The 19326-nt window shown below is 44.3% G+C and overlaps 1 protein-coding gene across 1 annotated transcript; it reads right to left on the minus strand.

Moving 5' to 3' along the window:
* Positions 1–1857: 1857 nt before the first annotated feature.
* Positions 1858–13426, minus strand: LOC309367250 (serotriflin-like). Its single transcript, XM_081906661.1, has 6 exons — positions 13330–13426; positions 9544–9634; positions 7004–7149; positions 3533–3627; positions 3360–3448; positions 1858–2520 (listed from the first exon to the last, which is right to left on the minus strand). Exons 1-6 carry the CDS (start codon positions 13339–13341, stop codon positions 2510–2512), a joined length of 444 nt encoding a protein of 147 aa, XP_081762787.1. The 5' UTR covers positions 13342–13426; the 3' UTR covers positions 1858–2509.
* Between the last annotated feature and the right edge of the window lie 5900 nt (positions 13427–19326).

Raw genomic sequence — 19326 nt, forward strand, 5'->3', positions numbered from 1 at the left:
GCCATAGGGCCATAGGGCAAAAATTGCATTGGGCAGCTGCTCAGGCAGCCACCAGTTCCTTGGGAAAACACTTGGGCCTCCAACCAAAGGTTCACATCACCTGGTTTGGCCACTGTGGAATGCGATGGGATACCCTACTACCAAAATTGCTTTGGGAATTTGTGTTGCGTGGTCTGCCAGATGCCGTCTTGTTCCACGTGGGTGAAAACGACTTGGTCATGTGCAAGGGCTTTGTGCTGGCAAAATCAGCAATCGCGGACTTGGAACACCTCCATGCCCTAACATCATCATCCTATGGTTGGAACTCCTTCTGTGTTTGCATTGGCCTTTATACCATCCAGACTGAATTATGGAATGGAAAAAATTAACAGGGCCATTCACTCAGCAATCTTGCGCCTCAGAGGCCACGTTGTGAAGCATCTGGACATTAAAACCAATAGACTGGAACTTTTCAGACGTGACAGAGTGCCCCACACCACTCTGGGAAATGAACAATGGCTGGATGACATCAGGCGTGACCTACAGGATTGGTTGTCGGTTTGCTAGAGGGTTTTATTTTCTTCTTTCAGATGTAGGTAGTCTTGGCGGCGAGACGCTGATTTTGCGGTCTTGGGTGGCAGTTTTAGGCCTTGGGTGGAATCCTTTAGTCTATCTTCCCTAAATAGGGGAGATGCATGAAGTGGTGACTCACCCCACCCCCCACGTGGCAGCGATTCCAGGGTCCCCTCTTAAAGGGGTTTGTATATGGGAGTTACTGGCCATACACTGAAAGGTTGTCAGTGAACTCCCCTGCGTTGCAGGGATATGGGGTGGGCTGCCAGCATAGACAAGTGTCTTGCTGTGCACCCTCCCATATCCCATTCAGCTTGAGGAGCCCCAGTTCCCCCAGCTGGGGGTCTGGGAGGGATACACACCCAGTGCCTAAGCCAAGGTCTTCCTACATCTGAAAGGTTTAATAAAGTTGTGGCCAATTTTTAATTCCATAACACACTGTTATGAGTCATTATTCCTTCTGGTGGTCTCTTGGGGCCGGGGCAGGTCTCTGCCTGGGCACACAATTATGGAAACAAAGCCGGTTCACAAAAATAAAAGAAAAGTCTCTGCTTAATCAGGAGATTCCCCTGTCCTGCCGAAATGTTGCTTTCTGGATAAGGCATTTTTAATCTTTCTTCCTGTCTGAGTTCCAGTTGTGCCTGGGGTCATAAACACCAAGCCATTGACAGTAAGTCCTAGCCCCTAAAGAACTGCTGCAATGGTGCCCCATTCTGGCCCATTTTTCTTTGATTTGGCACTCAGCATGCTCCTAATAAGGGATGTGGGTGGCACTGTGGGTTAAACCATAGAGCCTAGGACTTGCTGATCAGAAGGTCAGAGGTTCGAATCCCCGCAATGGGGTGAGCTCCCGTTGCTCGGTCCCTGCTCCTGCCAACCTAGCAGTTCAAAAGCACATCAAAGTGCAAGTAGATAAATAGGTACCGCTCCGGCGGGAAGGTAAACGGCGTTTCCGTGCGCTGCTCTGGTTCACCACAAGCGACTTAGTCATGCTGACCACATGACCCGGAAGCTGAATGCCAGCTCCCTCGGCCAGTAAAGCGAGATGAGCACTGCAACCCCACGACAGGACCTAATGGTCAGGGGTCCCGTTACCTTTACCCTATGCTCCTAACAACTCATACCATCGCTTGGCATTTAATTAGCTGCAGGATTTTACCCATGCTTGATTCTTTGTTCTTAAAAAGTAGGGAATTAAGAGCGATCATTGACAGCCATTAGTGAAGTTTGAGAATGCATTTATTTTGCAAGATTACCATCATTTTTTACAGCCGATGAAAAGCTATGAGATGAATGAATGTCTAATAGTTTGTTTAAAAGTTTATTGCAGCCACTTTCTAATTTTAAACATAAAATAAATAGGAATGCTATACTTAAGTTGAGTTCCACAACATACCACCTGATGATTACAATCACAATCTGAAGCAGTTATACAACAAATTTCTAGCTTACTGAACAATATTCTAAACAGTGGTTTGTGTGGAACTGAAATATAAAGCAACGTTAGAATGTGATGGGTAGGGATATATGTGCAATATTTGCAATATTTGCAATATTTAAACATTTAGCTTTGAAGTATTTGAAGCAGTCTCTAAAACATAATAATAGTTTTTTTAAAAAAAATAAAGCTAAACCCAAAGTGGACACAGAGGTTGACATATTTCTGTCACTCTTTTTGCAAACAATTCTTGCAAATGCTCTTTTTAAAAAATCAATAGCATGCAAATGCACCAGTTTTAGAGGGGAGAGTTTCCTTTTAATGCTGAGTTTCCATACTTTTCGGTGAAGAATGAACGAATGACCCTCTGAAAATTAACCTTGTGGTACTCATGTGTACATGTTAAATAATTTCTGTCTGGCAGTGACAACTAGCTTGGCAATATTCAGCCAATATTCCCGCACTACAGTTGAAGTGTTTTAGCATTTGCTTACAGCGGTCGTAAAAATCAACATGCCTTCATGGGTTGGCTGAAATAGATCAAACAAAAAGAAAAGTTAGATACAAAAGGAGAAACAGAAAGCAAAACACACCTCCTTTTATCTGCCATTTATCTATCTCTTGACTCTGTGACTTCAGTCTTGCAACAGTCCAAGTGATTTATCGTTTTTTCATGCAAACTATTTTATGTCAGCGTTGGCACTGATGGTCACTAATTACCTAAAGAAGTCTTAACCTTCATCGTTCAGCCCGGACACTTAGGTCCAGCACTGAGGGTCTTCTGGTGGTTCCCTCACTGCGAGAAGCCAAGGCACAGGGAACCAGGCAGAGGGCCTTCTCGGTAGTGGCACCCACCCTGTGGAATGCCCTCCCATCAGATGTCAAGGAAATAGGCAACTATCCTATTTTTAAAAGACATCTGAAGGCAGCCCTGTTTAGGGAAACTTTTAATATTTGATGAATCATTGTATTTTAATATTCTGCTGGAAGCTGCCCAGAGTGGCAGGGGAAACCCAGGCAGATGGGCGGGGTATAAATTATTATTATTAATTATTATTATTATTTTATTAACTGGTCAAGAGGCCCAGTTTATTTTAGGAAATTTGGTCATTCGCAATGATCTCCCAAAGGGCCTTGCTTAGAGTTCTGCTCCCTTGCAAAGTCTATTCCGAATAAAGCCTTATTTGTGGCAGTAAATAAATGCTGGGATTCAGTCCCCAGGGCAGCTCTCAGCACCGGTTGGTGAGACAGCTATAGATGCCTCTTAGAAAGACCACTAGCCTTCCATTCACAAAAGTTTCTGGAGTGCTTAACTATATCTAACACAAATTTCAGAGTCCAGAGAAATTGCTTTATATAAGTAACTTACTGCACAGTTTATCCTCACAGTTGCCAGGGCACGCTTCGCACGGTGGGCCTTCTTTGTAGGGTTCTGCTAGTTTGCCGATTACGTTCCCGCTGAAATCACAGAGCCGTAGAGCATGAAATGTGGGCTCTCATCGAGGGAAAATTAAGAACACTGTATTCAAAACTGATAGTTACCCAGGGCAGAAATGGCACAGGTAGAAATAAGGGGAGGCATTTTCTGGGCAGTGAACAAGCGCACATCCAACTTCATGTGAACTGTACCAAATGAGCTGTGAGCATAAGAGGGGAAACACATCAAGCCAGGAAACCATATAGAATTACATTTGAACACTGAGCACTTTATTATTATTATTTTAATAATATTTATTGAAGTTTCCAGAAAAATCCAAAATATAAAAGGAAAAAAGAAAAAAAGACAAAAAGACATTTGCATTTAGGCCTTACTTTCATTGACATCTTTCCAGGACTTCCCCACCCCGCCCCCTCTTGTATTCCATTTCCATTAAATTAGTTCCACAAGTTTTTACCCCAAATTTTAAGCTTATTATCATTATTATCATTGACCCAATGTTCAATTTAATTCATCTTATATGACCACTTTCCCTTTATATTCCGCCATCCTTCAACTTAAAAATATTTTTTCCCCTAAGATCGATCCCTGTTCCCTTCCACGAATTCCCCTCTTTAATACACAGAACAGAATGAAATAACAAAATAAAAAACAGAATATAATTTTACACCCTTTGGATTCCGAATTTCCCTCCCCTCTTTCCCAGTTTCGATCCCCAATGTCCATCAATCTATCTGCTGTCAGCCTGGAGACCCCACATCCATGTCCAAATCTCGGTCAGCTCCACTTTGCCGTCTTTTTGGTAGTCTTTGCCGTCTTTTTGGTAGTCTTTAGTTTCATACACCCAGTCATTGGAAAAACTCTATCTCAAGAAGGTCCAGAACACTGAGCACTTTAAGATATGAAAAGATAAACTTTCTGCACTTGAAAAGGCAAAAAAAAAAAAAACCCATTTCCAATATGGGTTCCATATGCCCGGGTTTCCCCAGATATTTACAAAGGGAGCCATTTTTTCTGCCCGGAGGCCATTTTCTAAGGTAAAATTGCGGCGAATTTGGCAGCCCTAGAAAATATGCATTTTCAGTCCTAAACATTTACACTGTTTCCATCTCTGCGTACATATAAAACTATCACACTTCTTTAGATGCACAACGGAGCAACACATCTGATTCTCAACTGCCAAATCCATTCTGCAAGGAAGAAAATACCCTTGCCATTAAAGTTTTCAGATATATAGGGTTTAAAATATTAAGTAATGTTTCTTTGTTGAGACAAAAAGGAAGGAAGGAAGGAAGGAAGGAAGGAAGGAAGGAAGGAAGGAAGGAAGGAAGGAAGGAAGGAAGGAAGGAAGGAAGGAAGGAAGGAAGGAAGGAAAGGTGGTGATTTGATGGGAGTTGGGAGTCATATGAAAATTTAGGGTGCCTCATTTTATGGGATGAAACTTACTTTTTGCAAATTTATTCAGTGAGGGATCTTAAAAATATGTTTTTGGGTGTGAGGAATTCAAAGTTGCTATTATTTTTATTATTGGACAACATTTAGCTTGGTAAGTCTACATTTGATGAAGAAGCACGTAAATTGCTTTTGAAAAACCAAGAGATTTTAATTTTATGTTCTGAAAATGTCAAGTAATGCTAAATAATAAAAATAAGTGTGTGTGTGTGTGTATCTATCTATCTATCTATGAATGAGAGAGAGAATATAGGAGTAATAACTGCAAGGAGGCAATCTTTTTTTTAACAATTTCTATGCAATTTCACACACATTTTACTTCCCAATCAAAACTAAATTATCTTAATTTAACCCAAATATCTTTTGAATTCCCAAGTCACGACACAACTATTTAGCACACCTCATTTTTGGAATTTGAAAGATGAAAAATCCAACATGCCATAATTGTGATATGTTGCAGTTTGAGAGAAAGGACCAAAGATTTGGAAAAATGAATAAATCATGACTAAAAATAAATCTTGCATAAGGCAAGGTTGAATGGCCATCTGCCATGGATGCTTTTGTTGAGATTGACTAGATGACTCTCAGTGTCCCTTCCAACTCTACAATTCTGTGATTCTGTGAGAACACATAAAAGGGGAGGGAGAAGCATGCAGCGTGCTTAAGCAGTGGTGGCTGGGTGAATGTGGATGGGAACACCGCGATTGTCGGTAAAGGGCAGGGAATGGTCCTCTCTGCATCAAACACAGAAGAGGGGGAAACGGGAAACTGTCACTCAATCACTGATATGGAAGAGCATGTAAAGCAAAACTAAAAATGTATTAGTTAGTCCCACGGGAGAAATATGTATTTCAGCTTAAAAATAAAATGAAAAAGCCATATTGGTGACCATCAGAAAACAGAACCAAACAGAACCATAGACAAAAAACTGTATCACAGAGATAATAATAATAATAATAATAATAATAATAATAATAATAATAATAATATCTTTATTGTCATTGCCCCCTCTCGGGGACAACGAAATTACTTGGCTGCTCCATCCACCCAGGTAGGGCACTCCACACAAAATCAAAACAACTATAAAAACACTAATTAAAACAATGCAGTATAACACAGCAAGGAAGATTAGATGACTTTCAAAGTCCAGGCTTCCCATTCAGGGCCGAGATCGCTCTGGAGAAGAAGCTGTTCTTAAGACGGCTCGTTCTTGTCTTCATCGTCCTGTATCTCCGTCCCGACGGCAGGAGCTCGAAGAGACAGTGACCAGGATGCGATGGATCTTTTACTATATCCAGTGCCTTCCTATGGCACCTTGTGGCATAAATCTGCTCTACGGTGGAGAGTGGGCAGCCAACAATGCTCTCTGCATTACAGAGATAATTATGCCCCTTAGTGTCACTGTTTAAAACAGGAATGTGGAAGCTAGGCTGGTGACCGGGAGTGGCCGCCAAGACAGTCCTGAAAAACCTACATTGGCTCCCAGTACGTTTCCGAGCACAGTTCAAAGTGTTGGTGCTGACCTTTAAAGCCCTAAATGGCCTCAGTTCAGTATAGCTGAAGGAGCATCTCCACCCCCCATCGTTCTGCCTGGACACTGAGGTCCAGCACCAAGGGCCTTCTGGAGGTTCCCTCATTGCGAGAAGTGAGGTTACAGGGAACCAGACAGAGGGCCTTCTCAGTAGTGGCGCCCACCCTGTGGAACACCCTCCCTTCAGATCTGAAGGAAATAAGCAGCTATCCTATCTTCAAAAGACATCTGAAGGCAGCCCTGTTCAGGGAAGCTTTTTATATTTAATGCTGTATTGTTTTTAACACTTGATTGGGAGCCGCCCAGAGTGGCTTGGGAAACTCAGCCAGATGTGTGGGGTATAAATAAATTATTATTATTATTATTATGAAGCAAAGTGTAGGAAACCAGCCTGCTGCTTCTGCTGGTGGCCTGGCTCTCAGAGCCCTCCTGCCCCCCTGTGCCCCCCCCCCCATGGCATAGCACGGACAGAACATAGTTCACAGCCTACGCACATTACCAAAGCTTCACACAGGTAGAATAACAGAATCATTACTCAAACAACAAATATTCTGTCTTGCATCCTAGATTCATTGGGTGTTTCTGTTTGTACCTGAGTATAGCTAAGAATGCTTCCTTCGCCATCAGCGGGCAAAATGCCGAACTTGAAGTACTGCTGTGCGCTGGCCCAGGCTTCAATCATGTGTCGCCAGGACATGGCGGTCTCTGTTTGCGACAGATTCTCACTGCAGGTCACATCTGCAAGAAGAAGGAATGTCGTAGCAAACTCTGGGCTCACCCAGGCTTGCCCATGCACCCCCGCACCCCGCCCCTCACCTGATCTTTACCGCTGAATCAGAGCAAACATCAATCGGATTTTCTCTTATTTATTGCCACATGATAAGCCCAAGTCTGGATGAGGCCTCTGTTCTGCTTGGCGCAGATTCATTAAGATTAGCCACAAAACTGACCCTAGAATTTGGACATGCACAGACATTTTGGTTGTGTGTGTGTTTACTCTGATTCCAGTGCATTTGCATCCCTGGTTTGGGAAGGGGTATACACATGACTGGGATGCGGGTGGCACTGTGGGTTAAACCACAGAGCCTAGGACTTGCTGATCAGAAGGTCGGCGGTTTGAATCCCCGTGACAGGGTGAGCTCCTGTTGCTCCGTCCCTGCTCCTGCCAACCTAGCAGTTTGAAAGCACGTCAAAGTGCAAGTAGATAAATAGGGGGAAGGTAAACGGCGGGAAGGTAAACAGTGTTTCTGTGCGCTGCTCTGGTTCGCCAGAAGCGGCTTAGTCATGCTGGCCACATGACCCGGAAGCTGAATGCCAGCTCCCTCGGCCAATAAAGCGAGATGAGCGCCACAACCCCAGAGTCGGCCACGACTGGACCTATTGGCCAGTCATGACTGCAATCCATATTTATCCTGCTGCATTTATGAAATACAGTGGTACCTCGGGTTACATATGCTTCAAGTTACATACGCTTCAGATTACAGACTCTGCTAACCCAGAAATAGTACCTCGGGTTAAGAACTTTGTTTCAGGATGAGAACCGAAATTGTACTCCAGCGGCACGGCGGCAGCAGGAGGCCCCATTAGCTAAAGTGGTGCTTCAGGTTAAGAACAGTTTCAGGTTAAGAACTGACCTCCAGAACGAATTAAGTTCGTAACCAGAGGTACCACTGTACCGCATTTTAATGTGTCCCTCCCCTCTCAACTGACTTCAATCTGAACTGAAAGAATGAGCTAGCTGTGTTTCAATGCACACACAGCCATAGACCATAGCCAAAAGTTACATATATTGTAGACAAAAATAAAATAAAATTGTCCAGTAGCACCTTAGAGACCAACTAGGTTTGTTGTAGAGATATGCATCCACTTTGGATGAAGCCCAAATACCAAATTGCAGCCTCCTGATTTGGTGGTATTTGAACCTCCCCCCAAATGGTGCTGATCCTGCCCAAAATGATCCAAAGTGGAGCTGCCTGGACCCACAGCTGGAGAGATTCAAAAGCCAAGGTTGCACCATCAGAGCCCACCCAAGCTGAGCAAACTTGGAGTCTCTCTAGCTATTTAATGGGATGTCATGTTGTCTTGATTGTTTCCCGGCGGCTTGATAGCTGCCCCAAAGTTTCACCACAGCAAGCCTTTGACTCAATCCGAAATTGTTCCCTGAATCCATCTAAGAGGAATTGGACTCCTTTCTAAAGTACTGAGACTGGAACCAAACTGATTTTTCCCCCTGTGTACACACCTAATAAATAGTAACCTAATGTATTTAAACTGTGGCCACATGTTTGATTAAACGCCATTAAAAATACCATTATGTGTGGGAGGAGATGCCATTACCCAAGTTCTTCTCAATCATTCCAATGTCTTGGCATTCATGGACCAGAACACCAGAAGCTAGAAGCTCGTTTCTTTGTTACTGAGGACCAAACTAGAAGTCCAAATGTCTCATTAGCAAACATGCCTATGTTTGGATCCAGATTTCTGGAACTTCTGGGGGGCAGTGAGTAGTCATTGGAATTGAGGAGATGAAACACTGGGATTTATTTTAGAAGCATAACACTGAAAATGCTCATGTGTGGAGGGAGGTGCACAAAATTGTGCAAAAACCAGATCTGTCCCCTGCTCAGTATGCATTGACACCCAGTGGGGACACAGCCCTTGTCTCCCTCCTGAACCTAGGATGAAACTCTATGTGACTTGTGAGGAGATATGTAACTGCCTGCCATTGAGGAGCTATTGTGAGGGGGTTGTTCCCCTTTCTCCCTCAGGCCATTTTCTGCTCAAAATCTCCCCCTCCAAAGAACTGTTTCCCCTTCGTGGCTAGCACACTTTTTATTTGTTGTTTAGTCATGTCCGACTCTTCGTGACCCCATGGACCAGAGCACTCCTTCATGGATCACTGCCTTGTTGTGGCAAAGGGGCTTGAATAACCCAGAGAAGCTATGAGCTATGCCGTGCAGGGCCACCCAAGACGGACAGGTTATAGTGGAGAGTTTTGACTAAACGTGATCCACCTGGAGCAGGAACCGGCAAGCCACTCCAGAATTCCTGCCAAGAAAACTCCATGGACTTTTTATTTAGAAAGTTATTTAGACTTTTTATTTTTATAAAAGAGATATCTAGTTGACTTACCACCCAATTTTCGGTCCTTTTCGGGACTGTTTCTAAATTGACATTTTGAAGCATATTTTTTAGCACTAGCAGCAGCCTTCTCACTCCACGTCTTTTCAAAGTAAACAAGAGAGAGAGAGAATGCATTACTACTACTACCACTACTATTTATAAGATTTATTTCCCACTCTTAGCTGTAAGGTCCCAGGGCAGGTTAAAGGTAAAGGACCCCTGATCCTTAGGTCCCAGTCGTGGCCGACTCTGGGGTTGCGGCGCTCATCTCGCTTTATTGGCCGAGGAAGCAGGCGTACAGCTTCCGGGTCATGCGGCCAGCATGACTAAGCTGCTTCTTGCGAACCAGAGCAGCGCACGGAAATGCCGTTTACCTTCCCGAAAGAGCTGTACCTATTTATCTACTTGCACTTTGACGTGCTTTCGAACTGCTAGGTTGGCAGGAGCAGGGACTGAGAAATGGGAGCTCACCCCGTCGCGGGGATTCAAACCGCCAACCTTCTGATTGGCAAGCCCTAGGCTCTGTGGTTTAGACCACAGCGCCACCCGCGTATAAAAAACAGTACGTACTAAAATAGGTTTAAACAATTTACAATCGGAAGAATAGTGTAGGTCCTAAAATATATCTTATCTGAAGTGTGTCTTCAGCATAAGATGAAAGCGATACAGTAGAACTTCTACTTACGACCGCCTCTACTTGGGCCCGATTCAAGTTGCGACCATGGCAAACCCAGAAGTAAATACCGGGTTTGCCATGATTCATGCATGCGCAGAAGCAGCTTTTGCCATTTGCGCACATGCGCAGAAGCACGCTGCCACCGAATGCGCCTGCGCACAACGACGCTTCTACCAGCGACCCGGATCAACTTACGGACGGACCTCCGGAATGGATTACATCTGTAAGTAGAGGTTCCATTGTACAGTGACAATGTGGGGGTCCCTATTCAGCTGGGGTGCATACATGCAAGCCCCACATGGATCCACCTTCCACCTTGCTAGACTGGAATCAAAGCATTAAGCACCAAATACTGAATGAAGAAGGACACGAGTGGTGCTGTGGTCTAAACCACTGGGCCTTGGGCTTGCCGATCAGAAGGTTGGCGGTTTGAATCCCTGTGACAGGGTGAGCTCCCGTTGCTCAGTCCCTGCTCCTGCCAACCTAGCAGTTCGAAAGCACATCAAAGTACAAGCAGATAAATACCATATTTTTCGCTCCACAAGACGCACCTGACCATAAGACGCACCTAGTTTTTAGAGGAGGAAAGAGGGAAAGCCCCATTTTGGGGGGAATCAGCTCACAGTTGTGCAGCTTCTTTTGCAAAGGGGAAAAGCCCCTTTTTTGAGGATCAGTTCAAAGTTGTTGAGCTTACTTTGCAAATGGGAAAAAATCCTGTTTTTATGGGCTTCAACCCACAGTTCTGCAGCTTCTTTAGAAAGATAAGGAAGCATTTCTACAGTTTCCAGACAGATAATCTAATCAGCCAGTCACATGTCACTGGAGAACAAACAGTCTCCATCTGCAGAACATTCAACAATGGAGACCTGGGCAAGAAGCCGGAAAGGGAGCCAGCAATTGACCACACATTCGCTCCATAAGATGTACAGACATTTCCCCTTAATTATTAGGAGGAGAAAGGTGGGTCTTATGGAGCAAAAAATACGGTAGGTATCGCTGGAGCAGGAAGGTAAATGGCGTTTCCATGCAATGCTATAGTTTGGCCGGAAGCGGCTTTGGCATACTGGCCACATGACCCGGAAGCTGCCTGCGGACAAACGCCGGCTCCCTCAGCCTATAGAGTGAGATGAGCACGCAACCCCAGAGTTGTTCTCGACTGGACCTAATGGTCAGGGGTCCTCTACCTTTAGCTTTTTACTGAATGAAGATAGTAGGCAGGTCCTTTCCCTTAAACCACTTAAACCCCAATCATTTTATAATTTCGCTGAGCGTGATACAGTCGAGGCTTTGAAGTCACACTTATTTTAGTGGAAGAGAATTAAGCACCCTAAATGTAGGTTCATTGCCCCACACAGCAGAGCAGAGGGCCGCATCGACCTGCACAGTCAGCTTTACAGCTTCCATCCGGCTCACACATCTCTCCAATAAAAAGCTGTATCAGAAGCAGAAATTGGAATCTTAAAAGCTGTTTGGGGATTAAAGTTTCATAAAACAGCGAACCGCCGTCCCAGCACACTGGTGAATCTGCTATCAAGATTGTTAAGGCTGGCACAATATTTTGCTGGAAGATTCGGAAAGGTTATGGAAAATTGATTTAAAATTTACAGATTGTTCTCTATTGAGAGAAAATTACATGAAAATGATGTATTGATGGTACATAAAACCAGTACAAATAAGGAAAATGTACAAAACTGGCTCAAACTTATGCTGGAAATGCAAGGAAAAAGAAGGGACTTTTTACCTTATGTGGTGGGATTGCAGTAAAATCAAAATGTTTTGGGAAATGATATACAATGAGCTAAAGAAAATGTTCCATTTAACATTTGTGAAAAAGCCTGAAGCTTTCTTATTAGGGATAGTGGGGAAAAGACCTGCCAAAAAAATTAAAAAATATTTTTATGTATGCGACAATGGCAGCAAGAGTCTTAATAACACAAGGATGGAAGAATGAGGAAATCCTGACGAAAGAAATGTGGCAAGAAAAACTGGTGGACTATGCAGAATTGGCAAAACTGACACACAAACTATAAGGATACAGTAACTGTGACTTCAAAGACGAATGGGAACCTTTTATGAAATATTTGAAGAAGCAACAAAATTGTCAGGGAACTGCCATCGGAGAGTCAGGTGGTGGAAGGGCTCAAGGAGGCTAGGAGACCCTCAGATGCTGAGGAAGGAACCAGCAGGGGGAGAGGGAGAGTTCCTGCAGAAGCTCAGGCAGAGAAATGGCTCCAAGATGCTTCCAGTGAGAACAGCGGGGAGGGCTCAGGACCTCCACTGGGGACGCCTACTCCGCGCAGGAAACTGTCACGCAGAGAATCCAGACGGAGAGTTTCCGTTAAGGAATTCTTATGTTGGCGTAAATTCCGGAAGCGCCCACTGACGGATTCTGCCAGCGATTGAGGTAGCCATGCACCCATGGCTCCACGGACTGGGAGAGTTTAGAAACTGATTTGCAGAGCCTGGAGGGCTTAAACGCTTACGCACGAGTAGCCCCCCTAATCCCATAACAAAAATGATCTGGAATTTTTGGCAAGTTTTGAATAAACATTCACAAACTTTTTATTGTAATATATAGAGGGGGTTAGTTTTGGATGCAGAGCAAGCTCAGGTCTGCTGTTCTACACACATCCCGCTAACCCTAACCCTGCACTGCTCTTTGTGTGACTTGCAGCATGTGCCCAAGGTGTCTGGGTTGTGTTCCCACTCACTTTGTAGAAAAAGAGGACGACACTTGCTGGGCTACATGCATGACTTTGCACCATGCATTCATCCCGGCTAGTGTGTTAAATACAGTAGTTTAATTTGCAGAAATGGAAACGCATAAATGAATATTGCATATGTTTTGCATATTCTACTTTTATCATCTGTTCCGCAAGGAAAGCTTTTGAATATTAAATGAGTGCCTGGTGATGCTTTAATTCCTAACAGTGCCCCATATGGAATAAGCACGTCACCCTGAGATCAATCCATGCCTAGCTGACAGGCCCTCCGGATTTGAGAACATGTCACATGCTCAGTGTCCATTATCTCCTGTTTCCAAACTTAAGTCCCAAATGCCATAAAATAGAAGAGAGGAGGAAAGAAGGTTTGCGTGCAATGCCACAGTGAGGACTTACCATTTTCAGCATGTTGCTGGCAGAAGGTATCACCTCCCTCCTAAGATTATTGATTTGTTCAGTAATTTCCGTCTGCAGTTTTTCATTGATCTCAGTCACTTGGGGTTCCTGACATTAAAAGGGGGGGAGTGTGTCAGAGATTTCTTAAGATTTGAAAAATTATGTTTCCATTTGTCATGAGCCTAAAATACAGCAACATAGTTGATGTATCAATGGAACACAACAGAATGCTTAATCCTCATCTTTGATATTGTCTGTATCAGGGGACAGCAAACTTTTTTTGGAGGGGGCCAGTTCAACGTCCCCCAGGCCTTGTGGTGGGCTGGATCGTGCGTGCATGCACACACATGGGCACATGCACGTGCGCGCATGCACACCCGGCAGAAGGGGCTTCTCTCCCCCCCTCTCTTCCCCAGCCCCTCCCCTTCCCCTGCCTACCTATGGTGCTGCCGGTGCAAGGGCTGGCTGGCTCCGGAGAGGCGCTGCCCAAAATGGTGCTCAGCCAGCTCAGCCCAGCCCCCTTCCTCCTCTACGCAGGGCGGGGAGAAGCCAGGAGGAGGGAGGAGGACATGCTGCGGTGTGCGAGAGGGAGGGGGGGAGAAATGGCACCCCCAAAAAAAATTGTGGCGCAGAAAAAAAATGAAAAAAAATTAATGAAGGAATCCACACGATCCATTGCCCATCTGCAGGCTGGATCCTGAAGGTAATTGGGCCAGATCCGGCCCTCGGACCGTAGTTTGCTGACCCCTGCAGAGTCTGTATCACTAGAAATCTAACCCAGCCCAGCTGCATATAAGGAAAGAACTGAACTCTCCCTGGGGCTGTGAAGCAAGGCAGAGGAGGACGCTTCAGGAAGTGAATTTGCAGGAAGTGAATTTGCAGGGCAATTGAATACTGAACCCTGGCAACTGGAATGGTTGCTTGAGAAGCTTTGGCAAAAAAAAAAAAAACAGCACCCTCAAACCAGCAAAGTCCCCAGCTAAAGGGGTGCAGGAGGTATTCGTTGAGTTCACCTTTTAGTGTGTTTCTGCCTAATTTGCACTTCTTGAGCCAAGTAAAGGGTGCTAAGATAGAATTTGAGGAGCGCATTGCTAGAAACATTGAGACCAACAACAAAACATTTACAGCTGGAGGTCCTTGGATGACCAGGGAGTCAAAGGTGAGCTAAAGGGGGATAAGGAGATTGCAAAGAAGCCAAACGAAATCTTTCTATCTGTCTTCACAGCGGAAGTGTAGGGCTTTTCTTATTGCATGCAAAGATGCTCTGTTCTTCTTTTTGTCTAAATTTTGTGCCTACCATTCCCCTGATCAACACATGCGCCATTTGCTTGGGCAAAACTCAACAGGCCTAGCCAGTGCTCTGTGTATGGCCTGGGATCCTTTGTGATTTGCTGAGGTTCTGCGGCAGAGGATGACCAAGGACTCAGACAAGTGGATGTAGGAACAGTTCCCCAGAGGCAGAAAGTTAGAAAAATTACTGCCTCAGAATAAATGATGTCCTCACAGCTATGCCACTGAAAAAGCCTGCAAGAATCGCATGGGTATCTTTCCTCTTAGTTTCATGCCTTCTACCACCTCTCTTACGCATTCTTAAATCTTTGAAGAAGAAGAGTTTGGATTTGATATCCCGCTTTATCACTACCCTAAGGAGTCTCATAGCGGCTCACATTCTCCTTTCCCTTCCTCCCCCACAACAAACACTCTGTGAGGTGAGTGGGGCTGAGAGACTTCAGAGAAGTGTGACTAGCCCAAGGTTACCCAGCAGCTGCATGAGGAGGAGTGGAGACGCGAACCTGGTTCCCCAGATTACGAATCTACCGCTCTTAACCACTACACCAAAATTGCATGGAAATAGTGTTAAGATCAGTAAGAAACACGGAAGTGTAGTCTGGAACTCAAAGTAACTGCAGAACCCTGGCCAAGCCATGCCTGACAGATGTAGTCTAAGATTTATAATCTTAAAGACACTTGCCTCTCCTAGGGACTGTTGTAGCATAGCAGCCAATGGCAGCAGTACAGCTGGAAGAAGCATTTCTGGGGAAGCAAAAACAATCAGCAAATGTGATTAGAACCTTTTGTTTTTCGACATCTAATGCAAGTCTGTATTTAGAAGCAAATCCCATTGAATTCAACAGGACCAGCTTCATAGTAAGTATGCTTAGAAGCGAATCCTTGAGGTGGATTCATACAAAATTTTGTCACGCTCTGAGGGCACATCCACCATTATCAAGTCACCATTCAACTGTCTTTTCTGGAAAACCCTTCTGATAGCAAGAAGAATGAAGTAAACATCTTTGACCACAGTTGTCTATGTTTTTCTATCAACAGAAAATTCAGTTAGAAGCTCCTTATACAAATATTTGTTGTTATATTTTCCCCTTCTTCTTCTTCTTATTTGTCTTCCATGAATATGGTCTTAACAGTTACATTTATATTATATTTAGGGATAAGAGATACAAATATAGTTTATTTATAGTTGACGACAAATAAAAAGTTACAGAATGTAAAATGTATAGGAACATTAAATGGGGGAAAGAGAGAGAAAGCAATCATGGATTGTTGAAGGAAAACAGCAATATTTAGACATTATGCAACTTGCTTAGTAATTAAAAAAATTAGAGTCCCCCAATGAAATGATCAAAATGAATCTGAAGGTTGTCTTGGGAAGGACGGTATAAGGCAGGCATCCCCAAACTTCGGCCCTCCAGATGTTTTGGGACTACAATTCCCATCATCCCTGACCACTGGTCCTGCTAGCTAGGGATCCTGGGAGGGAGTTGTAAGTCAAAAACATCTGGAAGGCTGAGGTTGAGGAAGCCTGGTGTAAGGTTACTTATCTTAGGACTCATCCACACTTAGCTTTGCTCCACACTTTCTAGGCTCAGGTTGTTGTTGTTGTTTAGTCGTTTAGTCGTGTCCGACTCTTTGTGACCCCATGAACCAGAGAACGCCAGGCACCTCTGTCCTCTACTGCCTTCCGCAGTTTGGTCAAACTCATGCTGGTAGCCTCGAAAACACTATCCAACCATCTCGTCCTCTGTCACCCCCTTCTCCTTGTGCCCTCCATCTTTCCCAACATCAGGGTCTTCTCCAGGGAGTCTTCTCTTCTCATGAGGTGGCCAAAGTACTGGAGCCTCAGCTTCACAATCTGTCCTTCCAGTGAGCACTCAGGGTTGATTTCCTTCAGTATGGAGAGGTTTGATCTTCTTGCAGTCCATGGGACTCTCAAGAGTCTCCTCCAGCACCATAATTCAAAAGCATCAATTCTTCGGCGATCAGCCTTCTTTATGGTCCAGCTCTCACTTCCATACATCACTACTGGGAAAACCATAGCTTTAACTATACGAACCTTTGTTGGCAAGGTGATGTCTCTACTTCTCAAGATGCTGTCTAGGCCTGTCATTGCCCTTCTCCCAAGAAGCAGGCGTCTTTTAATTTCGTGGCTGCTGTCACCATCTGCAGTGATCATTGAGCCCAAGAAAGTAAAATCTCTCACTACCTCCATTTCTTCCCCTTCTATTTGCCAGGAGGTGATGGGACCAGTGGCCATGATCTTCGTTTTTTTGATGTTGAGCTTCAGACCATATTTTGCGCTCTCCTCTTTCACCCTCATTAAAAGGTTCTTTAATTCCTCCTCACTTTCTGCCATCAAGGTTGTGTCATCTGCATATCTGAGGTTGTTGATATTTCTTCCGGCAATCTTAATTCCGGCTAGGGATTCATCCAGCCCAGCCTTTCGCATGATGAATTCTGCATATAAGTTAAATAAGCAGGGAGACAAAATACAGCCTTGTCGTACTCCTTTCCCAATTTTGAACCAATCAGTTGTTCCATATCCAGTTCTAACTGTAGCTTCTTGTCCCACATAGAGATTTCTCAGGAGACAGATGAGGTGATCTGGCACTCCCATTTCTTTAAGAACTTGCCATAGTTTGCCGTGGTCGACACAGTCAAAGGCTTTTGCATAGTCAATGAAGCAGAAGTAGATGTCTTTCTGGAACTCTCTAGCTTTCTCCATAATCCAGCACATGTTTGCAATTTGGTCTCTGGTTCCTCTGCCTCTTCTAAATCCAGCTTGCACTTCTGGGAGTTCTCGGTCCACATACTGCTTGAGCCTTCCTTGTAGAATTTTAAGCATAACCTTGCCAGCGTGTGAAATGAGTGCAATTGTGCGGTAGTTGGAGCATTCTTTGGCACTGCCCTTCTTTGGGATTGGGATGTAGACTGATCTTCTCCAATCTTCTGGCCACTGCTGAGTTTTCCAAACTTGCTGGCATATTGAGTGTAGCACCTTAACAGCATCATCTTTTAAAATTTTAAATAGTTCAGCTGGAATACCGTCACTTCCACTGGCCTTGTTATTTGCAGTGCTTTCTAAGGCCCATTTGACTTCACTCTCCAGGATGTCTGGCTCAAGGTCAGCAACCACACTACCTGGGGTATACGGGACATCCATTTCTTTCTGGTATAATTCCTCTGTGTATTCTTGCCACCTCTTCTTGATGTCTTCTGCTTCTGTTAGGTCCTTTCCACTTTTGTCCTTTATTATGGAAATCTTTGTACGAAATGTTCCTTTCATATCTCCAATTTTCTTGAACAGATCTCTGGTTCTTCCCATTCTATTGCTTTCCTCTATTTCTTTGCATTGCTCGTTTAAGAAGGTCTTCTTGTCTCTCCTTGCTATTCTTTGGAAATCTGCATTCAATTTCCTGTATCTTTCACCATCTCCCTCGCATTTTGCTTGCCTTCTCTCCCCCGCTATTTGTAAGGCCTCATTGGACAGCCACTTTGCTTTCTTGCATTTCCTTTTCATTGGGATGGTTTTCGTTGCTGCCTCCTGTATAATGTTACGAGCCTCCATCCATAGTTCTTCAGGCACTCTGTCCACCAAATCTAAATCCTTAAACCTGTTCCTCACTTCCACTGTGTATTCATAAGGGATTTGACTTAGATTGTATCTTACCGGCCCAGTGGTTTTTCCTACTTTCTTCAGTTTAAGCTTGAATTTTGCTATAAGAAGCTGATGATCTGAGCCACAGTCAGCTCCAGGTCTTGTTTTTGCTGACTGTATAGAGCTTCTCCATCTTTGGCTGCAGAGAATATAATCAATCTGATAAAACCTGATTGTCATTTGCTCAGATTCAGTGGGAAAACATATGTTTTCCCAGGGAAAACACCAGGACAACAACAACAAACCTCCCACTTGGACACAGGCCTGAAAAGCGGGACCTTTGCCTAGGAAGCACGGAGCAAGAGGAAGTGTGGTTGAGCCCACAGTTCCTCTAAACTCCTAATAAAGTCTGCACTTGGAAACTACAAATATCACTTTTTGCTTGTCCACACGTCTGCTTGTTCCAACCTTAGAGAGCACAGGACTGAGCGGCTTTTCGTTTTCCTCACTGCCTCCCATGGGAAAACCTGGTGTTTAGCATTGAATCGAAGCAAACGCCAGTCTGCGGAAAAACCAGTTGATGTTTGTTCCCATTCAGCAGCAGAACAAGCAGAAGTGTGGACAAGTGATGTCTCAGAAGAAGTGGGCCAAAAATGCTTCTGCTCAGCCCGACAACCCCAGAGCCCAGCCTCAGGCAAGGGTGGGGGGAGTTGGGGGGTAGCGATAAAGCTTTCCATAATCTGGATTTATGAAAAGATAGCTAGTTCTTAAAACCCCGTTCTTAAAACCCAGTGATTGGGAAGAGCCAGGCTGCTGGAGCAGCCATGCCATATAGTTCTTGCAGGCACGTCTCTGGGTTGGCAAGTAAGGAGGAAAAAGCTCAACTGACATAACTTTCCATTTCATTATACAGGCAGATTTATAAGAATCCATCACCACATGGAACACAAAGGATTCAGGAGGACGTAAAGGCGGCAACAAAGCCCTAAGTCAATGGAACATGTTTTCAGATTAAAATCAGTATACCAGCAACACATATAGACATGCCAAACATAAACCTAAGAAATTAAGATGGAACTGGAATAATGAAATTATATAGGAAATTT

The sequence above is a fragment of the Podarcis melisellensis genome (assembly GCF_964234715.1).
Source record: "Podarcis melisellensis genome assembly, chromosome: 3".
NCBI classification, from domain to species: Eukaryota; Metazoa; Chordata; class Lepidosauria; order Squamata; family Lacertidae; genus Podarcis; species Podarcis melisellensis.

Excerpts from the sequence above, each read along its gene's own strand:
- LOC309367250 (XM_081906661.1), bottom strand. Across the intron at positions 7,150-9,543 it reads AAAGGACCGAAAATTGGGTG|ATGTGACCTGCAGTGAGAAT; the intron begins GTAAGTCAACTA and ends TTCTTCTTGCAG. Across the intron at positions 3,628-7,003 it reads GCATTCTTAGCTATACTCAG|CTCATTTGGTACAGTTCACA; the intron begins GTACAAACAGAA and ends TTATGCTCACAG.